Consider the following 12,960-nt stretch of genomic DNA (forward strand, 5'->3'; position numbering starts at 1 on the left):
ACAGGTGCTTCCAAATAAGTGTGCAGCTTCCTTCAGTCTTCACATCAAAGAAAACTCAAGTACTTAGACCTTTCAGAGATATGTTTTGCGAAGAACAAAGTATTTCAGGATCCTTTTTTCCCCTCCAGTATATATTGTTTGTCATTGTCTGCCACATGAACTGAAGGCATGTTCACACTGCCCAAACTTCAGATATATTTAAATTAATCCATGGCAGAACTGATAAATGTATCAAACCCATAAATATGCAGTAAAAATCTCATTAGAAACTATTTTTCACTGTGTTCGTGTCAACAGATGATTTAAAATTAGGGTAGAAAACCACCCACTAATCAGAGCACAGACCATTTTCAATTTACAATAACATGACTGCAGTTGATCTTTTTAAATGGTTCTACAACTGCAATTTTATGCAAATTTTAAACTGAATTTGAAAATCAATGATGATTATGTATACAGACACATGAACTGTCCTTAAAAATTTCTTCTGACAGCAAGCTTCTTAAGAATGGGAAGCAATACACTTCAATTAGCAGAGGTGGCAGTGAAGTATCCATTTGCTGACATCATCCTTAGCTCCCACTATCTGGTCAATGGATAATTAGGGGTTTGCTTTCTTTCACTAAACACTTTCAAATGCCTAGTTACAGACTCCTTGTGTAATATTAAAGATAATTTTTAAGTCTTTTAAAAAAGACTGGTAAATTAGAACACATTTTTGATAATCAGAATGATGCATAAAGTATTCTGATGAACTTTTATTAAAATAATCTTCCTACAGTAGTACAGAATTCTTTAGCAAAGTCAAGCCCCTATCTGTTGCACAGCCTTCTTCACCGACACCATAAATTTTACCTTTTCTGTTTCTCTAATGATCCATATTATTGGCTGTAACTGCTCTGCTTATGAACACAAGCACAGTTTTGACCATGAATGTGATTTTGAAGCAGACAAGACAGCTTTAGTAAAAAGGAAATCACCTTCCTTTCAATGAGAGCAACGTTTTTCTAAACCTTTACAGATGGCTGTGATTCCATGCACAGTCGTTAGAACCAGAAACTTCTCAGTAAGAGAACCAAAAGTTGCTTAATGGCACATTAAAAGTACAGTTTGTGATGCTTTGCATGCAGTTCACCTTCTAAGCCTTTTTATGCTGCTTCCTTTTCCAAATGCAATGGGTTCAAGATGTGTGACGTCTGGTTCCCAGCTATGCTTGTATCTGCTGGATGTCGTTATGCACTGAAGATTTATGTTCAAATTCAAATCAAATGCAAGTTTCACACTCTAAGTAGGGATACCCACAAACATATTGTTCTTTGGAGAACAACTCTCTGGCTCCATAGATATAACTTGGACAGAGTAGTTATGTTCTTCTGCAGCCCACGCCCGATCCAGATCCACGAGCCCCATACACTGCTTTCCTAAAACAAGAGCAAAGGAGAGCATGGAAACTCTAAAAATGTAGACACATTACCAGAAACGTGCACTTCAACGTTAAGAAAACACATCAGTAAGTCATCTAAAAAATGAGCTCCAAATTACTTAAAAAATCCTATCTTAATCTTTTACTTGCAGTCATCAATAGTTCTAAACCACATCTGTAACTTGTAACCCTCATTTAGCAAAGATCTTGAGAAGGACTATTAACTCTTTATACATGGAGAAACACAACAGGCACAACTATTTTTTAAGTATTCTCAAAACTTACAGAAAAATCCATGCATTGATGTAAAAGCCACAGAAAGAAAAAGAAATGCCTAGTTTACCCCTTAGTGCTCTGAACTGCCAAACTTCTACTCGCTTTATAACCATAACGGTTTTCCTCCTGTACTTTCATCTAAAATCTGAAAATCTCTGATTACTGAATATCAATAAAAGACTAACATACAATACGAAACAGTGATCCAGTGTAATCAATCTGAGACATATGAATGTAACTGCTTATAATCAAAAATACTAATTACTAATGAAAACTAACCTTACGTCAGATTTACCTGCAGAAAAAATGGGAAGGATAAATTCAAGTGTTTTTTCTGCTTATATGTTTGTATTATGATACAGCCATACCAAGATGAGGAAGCCATTTGTCTTTACATAATGACTCCTAATTATTATGTTCTGAAATACAGAATTTGTCAGATCATGTTTTCAGCAGTTTGAAACTCTCTTGCAAGAAAGATATAGCAAGTACTTCCCTGAAATGGTTTATTACTAACAGTCCTGTACTCTCAAGTCATGAGCAAGGCACAATCATGTTTCAGTCTCAAAGCCAATGGTCCTACCTCTTTTCTTGTCCCTGACAGAACCGTACAGTTAAATATATTTGGGGTCTGAGATGAAGGGAAGAAACAGGAGCACTCATTCTGTTTATCATCAGCATACAATCTGGCGTTTCAGACTACCCTCTAGAAATGCCTGCCTCTCTTCCCCGAATATATACAGAACTTGAGTGCCTGTACCATCACAAGCCCTGGTATGCATTTGTTAGGTGCCTGTAGCAGTTTTGGGTAGGTGGCACAAACATGCCCCTCAGTATCCTTGCATTTCAGAACAGCTGGTGCACATCACAATTTAATATGGTACTCTGCGCAAACTACTCTGTCTTTCCACAGTGAGCCAGCAGCCAGAAGTATTTTCTGCTACTCAGCTAAACCCCTTAGGCACAAAAGATATTCACTACTTTGACTTCACCAACATTATGACATTCGGACTCTGTTCTGTTGGTGGCTTGGGATTTGATAGGGGTAGTAATTAGGTAGGAAATAATTTAGAGATACAATAACAAGGTTAGGCCTGAAAGAACTTTCCATCTTAGTCCTGTATGAATTTATATGTTGCAGGGAGAAATTACCAGTTTATATAACAAACCAAGATAGATCTTTAAATTACTTTTTCTGGCACTATTCTCCTACATTTGAGCTTTCACAGAAAATCACCTTCTGCAGTTGGCTGAACAAAACGTATATGCTTCTGACAGCAATATTATTATTATTCAAAGTACACACACTAAGGAGCAGTTGGGATTGTCACAACTGGGGCCTGCTTCCCTGGGTACTCTCAGTAGGACTGTGTGAAATATATGGAGCAGTTCTGTGACCAGAGAGAATAAATCAGGTGGGCTGTAGTGATGTTAACAAAACCATTCCGTATGTTTGCACTCACTGCTGCATATAGTGGATAAAACACACATGTCCAGTGAAAATAGGAAACAGAACTTTGTTCATTTAAGAGGCAATAGCTGTGTGTAGTAGTGGAACTGGGTGCAATTGTGTATTTTTACGTTCACAGATAGTGCAGCAATTGCTGATAACTCCTTTGACAAATGTGTTGTTTCAACCATGACAGTCACAGACAGAACGCTGTACTTCAGCACTTTAGGGACTTACAGATAATGAAACAAAATGATTTGTCATATCACTGAAGTTGCATAAATTCCATGGTAATTGTTAAAATGGTGTTTAAAATACAATCCTAAAATGACTTGCTCTGCTACTTTTTGAATATTCTGCTACAGTTTACAATAGAAAAGTAAAAAGTCTCCATCTGTTCAGGAATATTTTCATTAAATGAAATCCACAGTTTTCTCAATACCTGATCACGCACTGCATAAAATAAGCTAAATAAATTAAAAAATTAACCATGGCTGTAACACTGATATGACTCAATCTTCAATTATTTGCAAGCAGAACTTAAAAGCACCCCAACAAGAGTCCCATAAAAGCAGTTTCAGAGCTGAAACAGAACACTGAATTAGGAATGATCTTCACTGAAACAAACCTATTCCATGGAACTTAAAGAAAAAAATCACATTCTTTAAAACAGAAAAAGCAATGATGTAGGGGAAGGGAGAGGAATAAGATTTATGTTCGAGTTTTTGTCAGGGCAAAACACAGAAGTTAAAATTGTGGGAAAAAAATGGCAGTTTCAGAGAAAGAGAATAGATAAAAGTTACAATCTTTCTTTTTTGGGTCCTTTTCCAATTTTCTGTCCACCTGGCAAGCAGCAGGAGCAAAGTGGGGTGCTACAGTGGTAACTGAACACTACCTGTTTTAAGGTTGTTTTTTTTTTCAAATACTGTGATGATAGCAAAAGAGCAGACAAATTTATTATTAAATAGACAGCTATCTCAGAATATGTATTAATTTTCTTTCTGTACAGTGAGTATAGGAAATACTTTGAATTTTTCAAATTAAGCTTTAAAAAATTACGATTGTTTGCTACTACTGTTTCAATATACTTTTTAAGTGTTTCTTTTAAACCAAGAATGCATAGTTATATCCTGAGAGTTCCCAGCCTCTTCTGTCTTTTCTGACCTGGAAGCTAGTTTACAGCTTCCATCAGAACATTAATACCATACAGGAGCACATTACAACCTTTTGTAAGTCAAAGAATACTAGAATATTGCACATATTGAAAAAATGGATTTCCTTACTCTAAATATTTGAAGTGCTATGTATTTTGTTGTCCTTCTGAGTATTGAAATCCCAGCTATTTTAATGATAAGCTTCTTGCATTTCTTTTCATCAGGAACCATTGACACCAGATCAAGAAACTAAAATCTCAGCAGTCGATTTACTTTGGCTGTTTATTGCATATAAATGACCCAACAGAAGGCAGCTGCTCTTACTCAAAATGGCAATAAAGTACAAATCTGAAACACAACTGATTATCAAAAGGTAAAAACTGGTCGCACACTGCTGTAGCTATAATGTAAGTTTCCATGCACTGGGAAGGCTGGTACCCCAGGTAAGGGGTAAGCCAAACTGTGTTCTTGGCAAAGTTTTCAGATTATAATTATTGTTTACTATTTTAAAATATATATATATAAAATCCCAGAAAACCTTCTGGTTTTTTTCTGAAATTATGATGATGATCCTAATGAGGTGAACCAAATAGGTTTGTATGCTCTATACAGCCGCCAGTACCAAAGCTAGCCCAGCCTCTGCAATTTACCCTTTTTGTTTCCAGCTGGCATTACATGTTTGCCCTTTTAAGAGAGTTATCATCGGCGATTACAAGCAGGAGAATGTTGCACACTGAAAAATAAGCTTGTGCTTTTAATGTAAGATAAAATGGCAATAGCGGGACTTTAATGAACTTTACAAAGACCTCATTCTTTTCAGAGAACAGTGGGAGGAAAGAAAAAAAGGTGAAGCAACAAAAATCTGTAACATGCAAACTCTATCTCATATTCATAATTCTGAAAGAAAAGTTTCTATACCATAGTACAGAACAGCAAGTGGCAAAATGTTAAGAAATCCAAAATTTTCAAGTGTTTACTGGAGACAGCAAGTTAATGCCCTGTTCATTAATGTACTACTACTTCTTTTATATATATCAAGGAAAATTCATTACTGATATAGTTTACACAACAGCTGCAGAAATTCATACCAATTAGCCTGCGTTCAGGTGGAAGCTGAACAGCTGTCTGATCTGCAAATCTGCAAAGGATCATGTGCTCCTAGGGGAAAAAAAAAAAAGTAAAGAAATTTGGTCCAATAGCATTTCCATCTTCCAAATAAAGTATAAGAAATCTAGTTAAATGTTGTTAAGTATCAAAAATGCTATCACATTGAAGACACTATTTCTAGAAAAATTATCTGTGTGCAAATCCTAATTTTGATACTACTCTGGTTTGTAAATATGTTTGTAAATCAAGAGTTTGTAATCATGACCACATTTTTACTCATGAGTATTTTTTCCTTGCTGAAATTTCTCTAATTCTCTGCAGCAGTTGAATTGGATGCAACATATACAAAACAGCATTCTTCGAAGACATACTGCAGACTAATTTTGCCTTTGATTACTGATGAGCAGCACAGCCTTCTTTTAGCACTGTCATCATGGGGCAGAATCTCTGTATCAATAAGCAGCGTAGACAAAATTCTTAAAATAGGTGATTTTGAACTACCTTCCAAGCAGTGATTTTGAATCCCGTAAGAATCACTTCATGGGATAGACTTCCTCTGCTCTATCAAATAGGTTCAGGATCAACCCAAAAGATTTTGAAGGCAAAATAAAATCCTGAAGGCAAGAAACACCTGGCCATGAATAGGAAAGTTTCCTACATCAAAATTTGCACACAATTTGCTTTTGAACCATCCCCGTTCCACTTAAAAATTTCCGCAGAGGCTTCTACAACAGCTGCTGTTGATTTCTTCCTGTCTTGTCACCCAGGGCTATGGTGCAGTGGAGGATTAGCCCCACCGCCTTTCTCCCTGCTTAGTTCACTGCACAAGCAGGCAGAATCCCATTGTCATTTGCTGTGAAAAACACCTCCTATGCTAGCATAATCATTGCTCCAAACCAGCCAAGCCAAGGAAGGTGAGTTAGCCAGATGGTGAGAGAAGAAACCCTGAAGGTGTAGCAATGAAATTAATGCTCTGATGACAGCTGTGCTCTTTGGGACAGCTGCAATATTAAGTACAGGGCTGAGTAAATCATAACCATTTTAGCACTGTACGACATTCCCAAGTGTCCTATAACATCATGGGGAGAAAACAGAAACAGACGACAGCAAAAAGTGCTCCGCTAAGCAAAGCTTCCAGAGCTATAGTCTTGAAAAAAGGATATGTCTTGCATCAAAAAGGGGTTTTTTTATGTTTTTTAAATTCTTGCCTGATATAAGCTGATGATATTAGAGGTTTGATTCCTGTAACAGATGAAGAGAGCCACTTTACCTAAGGATACTTTAGCTTCCTTTACTATGCTGAAGAGGATACTTACTCTAGCTTTTTATTAGGGGGAACATAAACATCCAAAAGTCTTCATTTGACAAAAAAAATGAATGAAACCCCATCTTCATATTAAATCAAGATGGTAACTCCATCCAATTCATAAATTTAATAGACATCTGATCACAAAAAAAACCTTTGCCCACATACTATAAAATAAAATATTATAGCTACATGATACTCAAATATTACTTATTTAAATAAATTTACAGTATCTTGAGGCAGGATTATTTGTTCCCTGGTACAGCTCATTCACATGAAGGTTTTCAGCTTACAGCTCCAGAAGAAATATGCAAGCAAGATGACCACATGTTGTAACACATTTAGGACTCAAACATGTTATGCTCAGTCAGTTCAATTCAAATATGGCTATTTTAGTAGTACAAAAGAGCTGAAAATGTTAAACCCAGATGCAGCTACTGGAGAATGAGCAGAAGGAAAGCCACAGGCAATGTGGCTACTGTTAGGAGAGAAGCAGCAGTGACAGCCAGCTTGGGGAGAAAAAGAAGGATTCAGAGGAGAGGGAGAAGATCCACATTAACACAGAACCCCTCATCAGCCTTCAGGCATCCAACACAACCCAGCTCTTTGCCACATCAGGTTCTCAGCTCATCCAAGTAGACCAGAACAAGGTAAACCTCACCACCTAACCTGAAAATCTGTACTGAGTCTAATGCCTTGGCTTCCTACAGCAATAATCCAAGAAGTTAAACTACAGCCGAAGTTATGACCACAACATTTCCCCATGACACAGTCATTAAATTGTCATACTCCCAGTTGGCAGAAATTAGAAGAAAAGCACTTCTGAAATAATGAAGTTAATAATTATGAACTGCCTACATTTTGTATGTGCATGAACAGTTAACTTGCTTACTGGAACACCCACGCCTTCAATTCCTATTAGGTTTTCAAAGTTGTATGTGCAAAATTACTCAGTTTTACTTTCCAGTTCTCCTGCAGGGAGAGTGTCTTGACAAATAGAGTCTCAAAATGTATCATGGTAGAAAACTACAGCTATCACAACCTTATTCTCCGCAGCTATAACCTAATGAATTACAGCATAATGTTCTCATCAAAAAATGTTTTGGAATTGCCAGACTTCTGGATGTCTTTTTAGATCTCACTAAAATGAAAGATAAGAGAAATGAATTTAAAATGGGAACTGGAGCGGGGTGGGTGACACAGACAGCGTCTGGCTAACACATGGCACCGTTGGCTACTAACCAATAATCTGTAACAATTTATTAATATGAAATATAAAAACACATATAGCTAGCACTATAACAAAAGTTATTTATAACTAGGATTATCTGAGGCACCGACCAGCCTAGACCATTTGTATAGATTCTTACATTATCAAGAGCAGCAGGCCTTTTTAGCATTGTCCTTGGCCCCCGTGCCGTACAATAAAATGCTGTAACTTCTATAGCATTGACAAACCCTGTGTTTAAACCTCCATGGATTAACAGATTAAGGAAAAAAAAATCACTGAGTTTTAATGAGATTATGTACACTATCCTAATCTAGGTATCCTTGATTTTATAATTGTCACTATCTTCTTTTGTACTGTCAACAGGTCTGCTTTTAATATGTTAATAAATAAGCTTTTTCTGAACTGAAACCTGAATTCTTCGTGATTATATGCTAGAAACATATAAATGTGTTGAAAAGAATGTTAATCAAGGGAAAACACAATGGCAGGTCCAAATCCATGGTGCCATCTTTATCATCTCAATCTATGGACATTTATTTCCATGTAAAGTGTACCTAGACCACAGTCATGAAGATAACATCAGTGTATTATCAGATAGCAACTTCCCTATATAAAATGGCTCTACATTTTCTGCTTTATTTTAATGTCATCTTACTTGGGGATTGAAAAGGATAATCTCCATTTTCCTGCTAAATATAGCATCTTTGCTATGCTCGCTGTCCCAAAAAACATTTGGATATTAGAAACACTGTCTCTTCCTTGTATTTCTTTATAAAGGATTATTCTGCATCTCCAAAATTCATTTCTATACTATAAACACCAAGATACTTGTGTCTTGATTTGACATGTAAATTTATTAAAGTTTCTATATATCCTTGTTTCTCTCAAATGGAAACATTTTCTTTCCATGCCACATTAAGTGCATCTAACCTTCAATTTTCTGGTTGCTCATCACCAACTACTTTAAATGCACTAGACAAAGATTAACAAATCAGTACCAGTTCTCTGCCGTCCAGCTCTATGCTCTTGTCCTTTTCACTCCCCTATTACCTGTTACATTCATTCTGTTGAATCTACATGCCTCATTCTTTTTCCTACTTTTCTCTCAGACTACCTCCACACGTTACCTGGCTCCCCGGGGTCAAAAAATTTGAATACTTTTGAAATAGTTTTGAATAATGTTTTTAAAGCAATACTGCATAAAGTTCCTGCTGATGAGTATAAGCTCTTCCTACTCACTATGTCTAATCTTCCAGACATAAATTAAAGGGAGAAATCTAATGTTTATCAGAAAATAGTATCTACAAAAGCCATAATTTTACCTAAAAAATGATTGACCATTTCCACAGTTGTATTCAAGGCCTAAATCAATTGATATCTTGTAATTGTTAACTGGTACATGTTGACATATCTTAGGAATGGCTTGCTTACACATTATGATTTTTTTAAGAAAAAGTTCTTTTGTAGAGAAACTATTTCATTTTACTGAAGAAAAAAAAAGCCTTAAAAATGGATGGTACAGAGAAAGCAACACAATGACACCTGCAGTAAGCACATTTCATATAAACCATGCTTTTCCTTGCAATTAAAAGATAAGCATTTACATTTAATTTGATAAGACGACCAAGTGAAACACAGGAAACTGCACATAACCCTCTCCCCCCTCCATCCCTTTTACATACCTTGTAGGACAAAATTTCTTTGAACTGATGACTGGAAAAAAAAAAAAAAAGAACCAGACCAATTCAATTAGCATCTAAAAAAGCAGAGGCAGAAAATAGAAGCAATCAATACATACTTGAACACACTTTAAACAAAATACCAGTATCTGTATCCTAAGGAAAGGCATTAAAAAACACCCAGAAACCATTATGCTTCCAGTTCACTAGAAAAGTAAAAGCATCTTTGGTGTTGTCCTTTTTTTTTTTTTCTATTACATTATTTATTAAAATTCTCTCTTTAAATCATTATAAATTCTAACACAGATTTACTGGCATTTCTATGTTGTCACATAAATTATATTACATGTACAGAACCTCTAGTCATGCATATATTTTGTTTGTATCACAAAAGTAAGGTGTATCTACAATGGAACCGAGTAGACAACATAGGCAATATGGGGATATGGGCAGGCTATCATGTTTTACGTTCACATCAAATAAGGAAAAAAAGAAAACACAAACCCTAAAATGTAGCTTGAGCTAGGGTTGATAATTTTCCACATAGGCTTACAATCTTACATTCAAAATTTTGGCAAACACAAAACTATAATTTACGTTCTTGCAGCATTTACAGCAACAAAAATTTTCAAATGTAATGAGCGTTTCCAGTCTTCATGGTCTAGAAATGTTAACTGGTCAAAAGTTAAACAGTATTCAGTCAATTTTAAAACAAGTCAGCAGAGAAAAGCTATGTGCCTGCTAACTTCAGAAGGTTTAAAATTTTACTGCCTCTTCCTTAAGAATACTTCTTCATTTTACTCTATCACAAGAGAAAACAAAAAGGGACACACGTAAAAAGCTGGAAGAATCAAATTCACTAACAGTGTTAAATGTAAAGTTTACCAAACTGACAAATTCCAAATATTTACTCTCCATGCACTTCTGTGACAGCACATTTTGACAGTATAGAAAAGAATGAAAAATATTTAACACAGATGCATAAGATTTTTTTGTATTTGTTGATTCCTTTTAAGACAGCATGTTTCCATTTCTTATTTTAGCAAATATATACCTAAGACAATGTTGTAACTCCTAGTAGAATTAGATCTGATCCATCTTGGACATCCAAATTCAAAGCTCAGCTTTAGGAAAAAGACACCAAAACTCTCTTCCACCATCTAGTTCTGCCTCAGAAAGCTGTCAGTCTCTTATCTTCTGCCATTTTATGCTTACCTTTTACATTTTATTTATATCAAAGGCATTAAAATTCTTCAGCCTGAAATACATGATTATCTCCAACATGGCAGATTTGAAGATGACAAAGTATTTACACAGTCCATTGAAAAAGTATTAAAAATATGAACTGAAATACAGGAGAGCTTGTCTACTTGGAAATAAATCAGAAGAGTTTCACAAGCAGTAAACTGTGGTATAAAGCAGACCCATTTCTTTAAGCTTATTGCTTACATCTTTCACCAACATCAAAATGTCAATTCCCTTTCTCACAGCAATTTTCATGAGTCTTCTATTAACTTTGTGATTTCAAGGTAAAAGGTCTGCATATTACATAGATCCCCACATATTGTACCTACTATGTTGATGGTATAAAGTTTTCTGAGCTATGAATAGACAAATCCAGGAAAAAAAACCCAGGAATTACCAATCTGTCTCCCTTTCAGGATGGGTTGCAAAGGATGAAACAGTTGCATTATACCTGTGAACCAGTTTAGCCTTGACACTTACAATGATCTTCCATCGATTAATGCTATATTGTCTAAGTATTTTCTTCCTTCATTTAAGTCGATATTTTAAAGCTGATCTTGTCAGCTTTATTTTACCTTCGTGGGTATTTAAACTTCACTGTGTTTTGAATGAAGCCATAACAACAAGGGGAGACGACAAATGCTGCCCGTGCCCTGACGCAGTGTTCGATCACCATGTCTGTTGCCACACCACATGCATGCAGAGCCACCTAGAGTGTTAAAAGTAAAAAACAAAGAAACAAGCAAATTATTTACAGCAATATTCTAAACACAATCCTGTTGCAGTATTTTTTTTTGGTTGACTTAGTTACTTAAATATATGAGGAAGTTTTTGCAATGAAAGCTGTTATGCCTAAGACCTGGTCATTAATTCCTCAGTTTGTCATTCCTCCCTTCATACCCATGCTGAGGAAAATTTATGGCCTATTCCATTAACAAGGGAACCATCCACACTGAACACAGGTCACTTACCAAAAGCCCTCAAAAGGTGGGTGCACTACCATTGTGATATCACGTAAATCAAAAACAATGCCCCAGAAAAACATTAAAATAAAAACTGCTGTGGTCATTAGTCAAAAATTTTTGTCAAGCAAAAAGGACTTCGGAATACAAAGAACTATTTCACAACTGGATTTGAACTTAGCAGTAAAAGAAGTAACAGATATACCTGAAGGTCATATTTAAAGGACAATATTTACACATAAATGTTAATCATTTGATTGTAAGTTATTGAGTAAAAACTTTAGAAAACAGACATGGTGGGTGGGTGGGGAGAAAGCATCAAATACAACTTGTCCTCTTTTTTTTTTTTTCTCTCTTTATTCTTTTCTTTCTTTTTTTTTAGTAATGGGCTCTTAAACTAAAAGTAGAATGTCATGCAATCACAACTGCTACCTGTAAGCATTGATGGATGTTTGGGCAACGCACAGACTGCTTCATGCTCTCCTACAGAAAGGCAACATATTTCAAGGAACAGCAAGCAGCTCTCTCCTCCCCATACCTGTGATACCAAATGGGCCAGGCAAAATGGAGGCGTTACTTTCTCTGTCTTCTTCCATGTACTCAGTAGCTCAAATAGTAGACCTGGTGCTCTAGATTTTCATTAAACCAAGGACATTTTTGAGGCACATTTTTAATTTTATGCAGTGGTACAGATTTGTAGAACTGCACTGTTTTCTTTGCTTTTTATTCACTGTAGACGTAGGAAAAAGGTTTAAAACCACAAAGCTCTGATTTGAGGGTTCAAGGTTGTTTTTCAAGGTACAGCAATTGGAAGACAAAACCTTTACTTTCAGATATAGATTAAAACAAAGATTTCTGTTTGCAGACTGCTTGACATAAGCTCAGCTGAGCAGACCATTAATCATCGACTGAACTATAACTGCATACAGATGGTAACAAATATTCTTGTCTCAAGCAGAATATTAAAAAATTAATAAGAAAATAATTTCACAATGCAAGTTTTCTGCTTGCATGAATTTAACAACAAAAATAAAACCCATTTAATATAAAAAATAGATTCTTAATATCACAGCTATTAGATTAATATGGAATATAATTATAGTTACTTCATCTATCCAAGCAGAAAA

General features: G+C 35.6%; 1 protein-coding gene across 5 annotated transcripts in view; it reads right to left on the reverse strand.

Moving 5' to 3' along the window:
- Nucleotides 1–743: 743 nt before the first annotated feature.
- GSTCD (glutathione S-transferase C-terminal domain containing) overlaps nucleotides 744–12,960 on the reverse strand; it is a 72,847-nt gene continuing 60,630 nt past the window's right edge. For all 5 annotated transcript variants that reach the window (XM_055698476.1, XM_055698467.1, XM_027802604.2 and 2 more), the window contains 4 exons: nucleotides 11,447–11,580; nucleotides 9,630–9,660; nucleotides 5,392–5,461; nucleotides 744–1,421 (listed from right to left, as the gene is read on the reverse strand). In XM_055698476.1, the coding sequence (XP_055554451.1) occupies nucleotides 1,285–1,421; nucleotides 5,392–5,461; nucleotides 9,630–9,660; nucleotides 11,447–11,580 (372 nt within the window). In that variant the 3' untranslated portion in view covers nucleotides 744–1,284. The remainder of the gene's footprint in view (nucleotides 1,422–5,391; nucleotides 5,462–9,629; nucleotides 9,661–11,446; nucleotides 11,581–12,960) is intronic.

Source organism: Falco cherrug, chromosome 1 (assembly GCF_023634085.1).
Source record: "Falco cherrug isolate bFalChe1 chromosome 1, bFalChe1.pri, whole genome shotgun sequence".
In the NCBI taxonomy this organism is placed as follows: Eukaryota; Metazoa; Chordata; class Aves; order Falconiformes; family Falconidae; genus Falco; species Falco cherrug.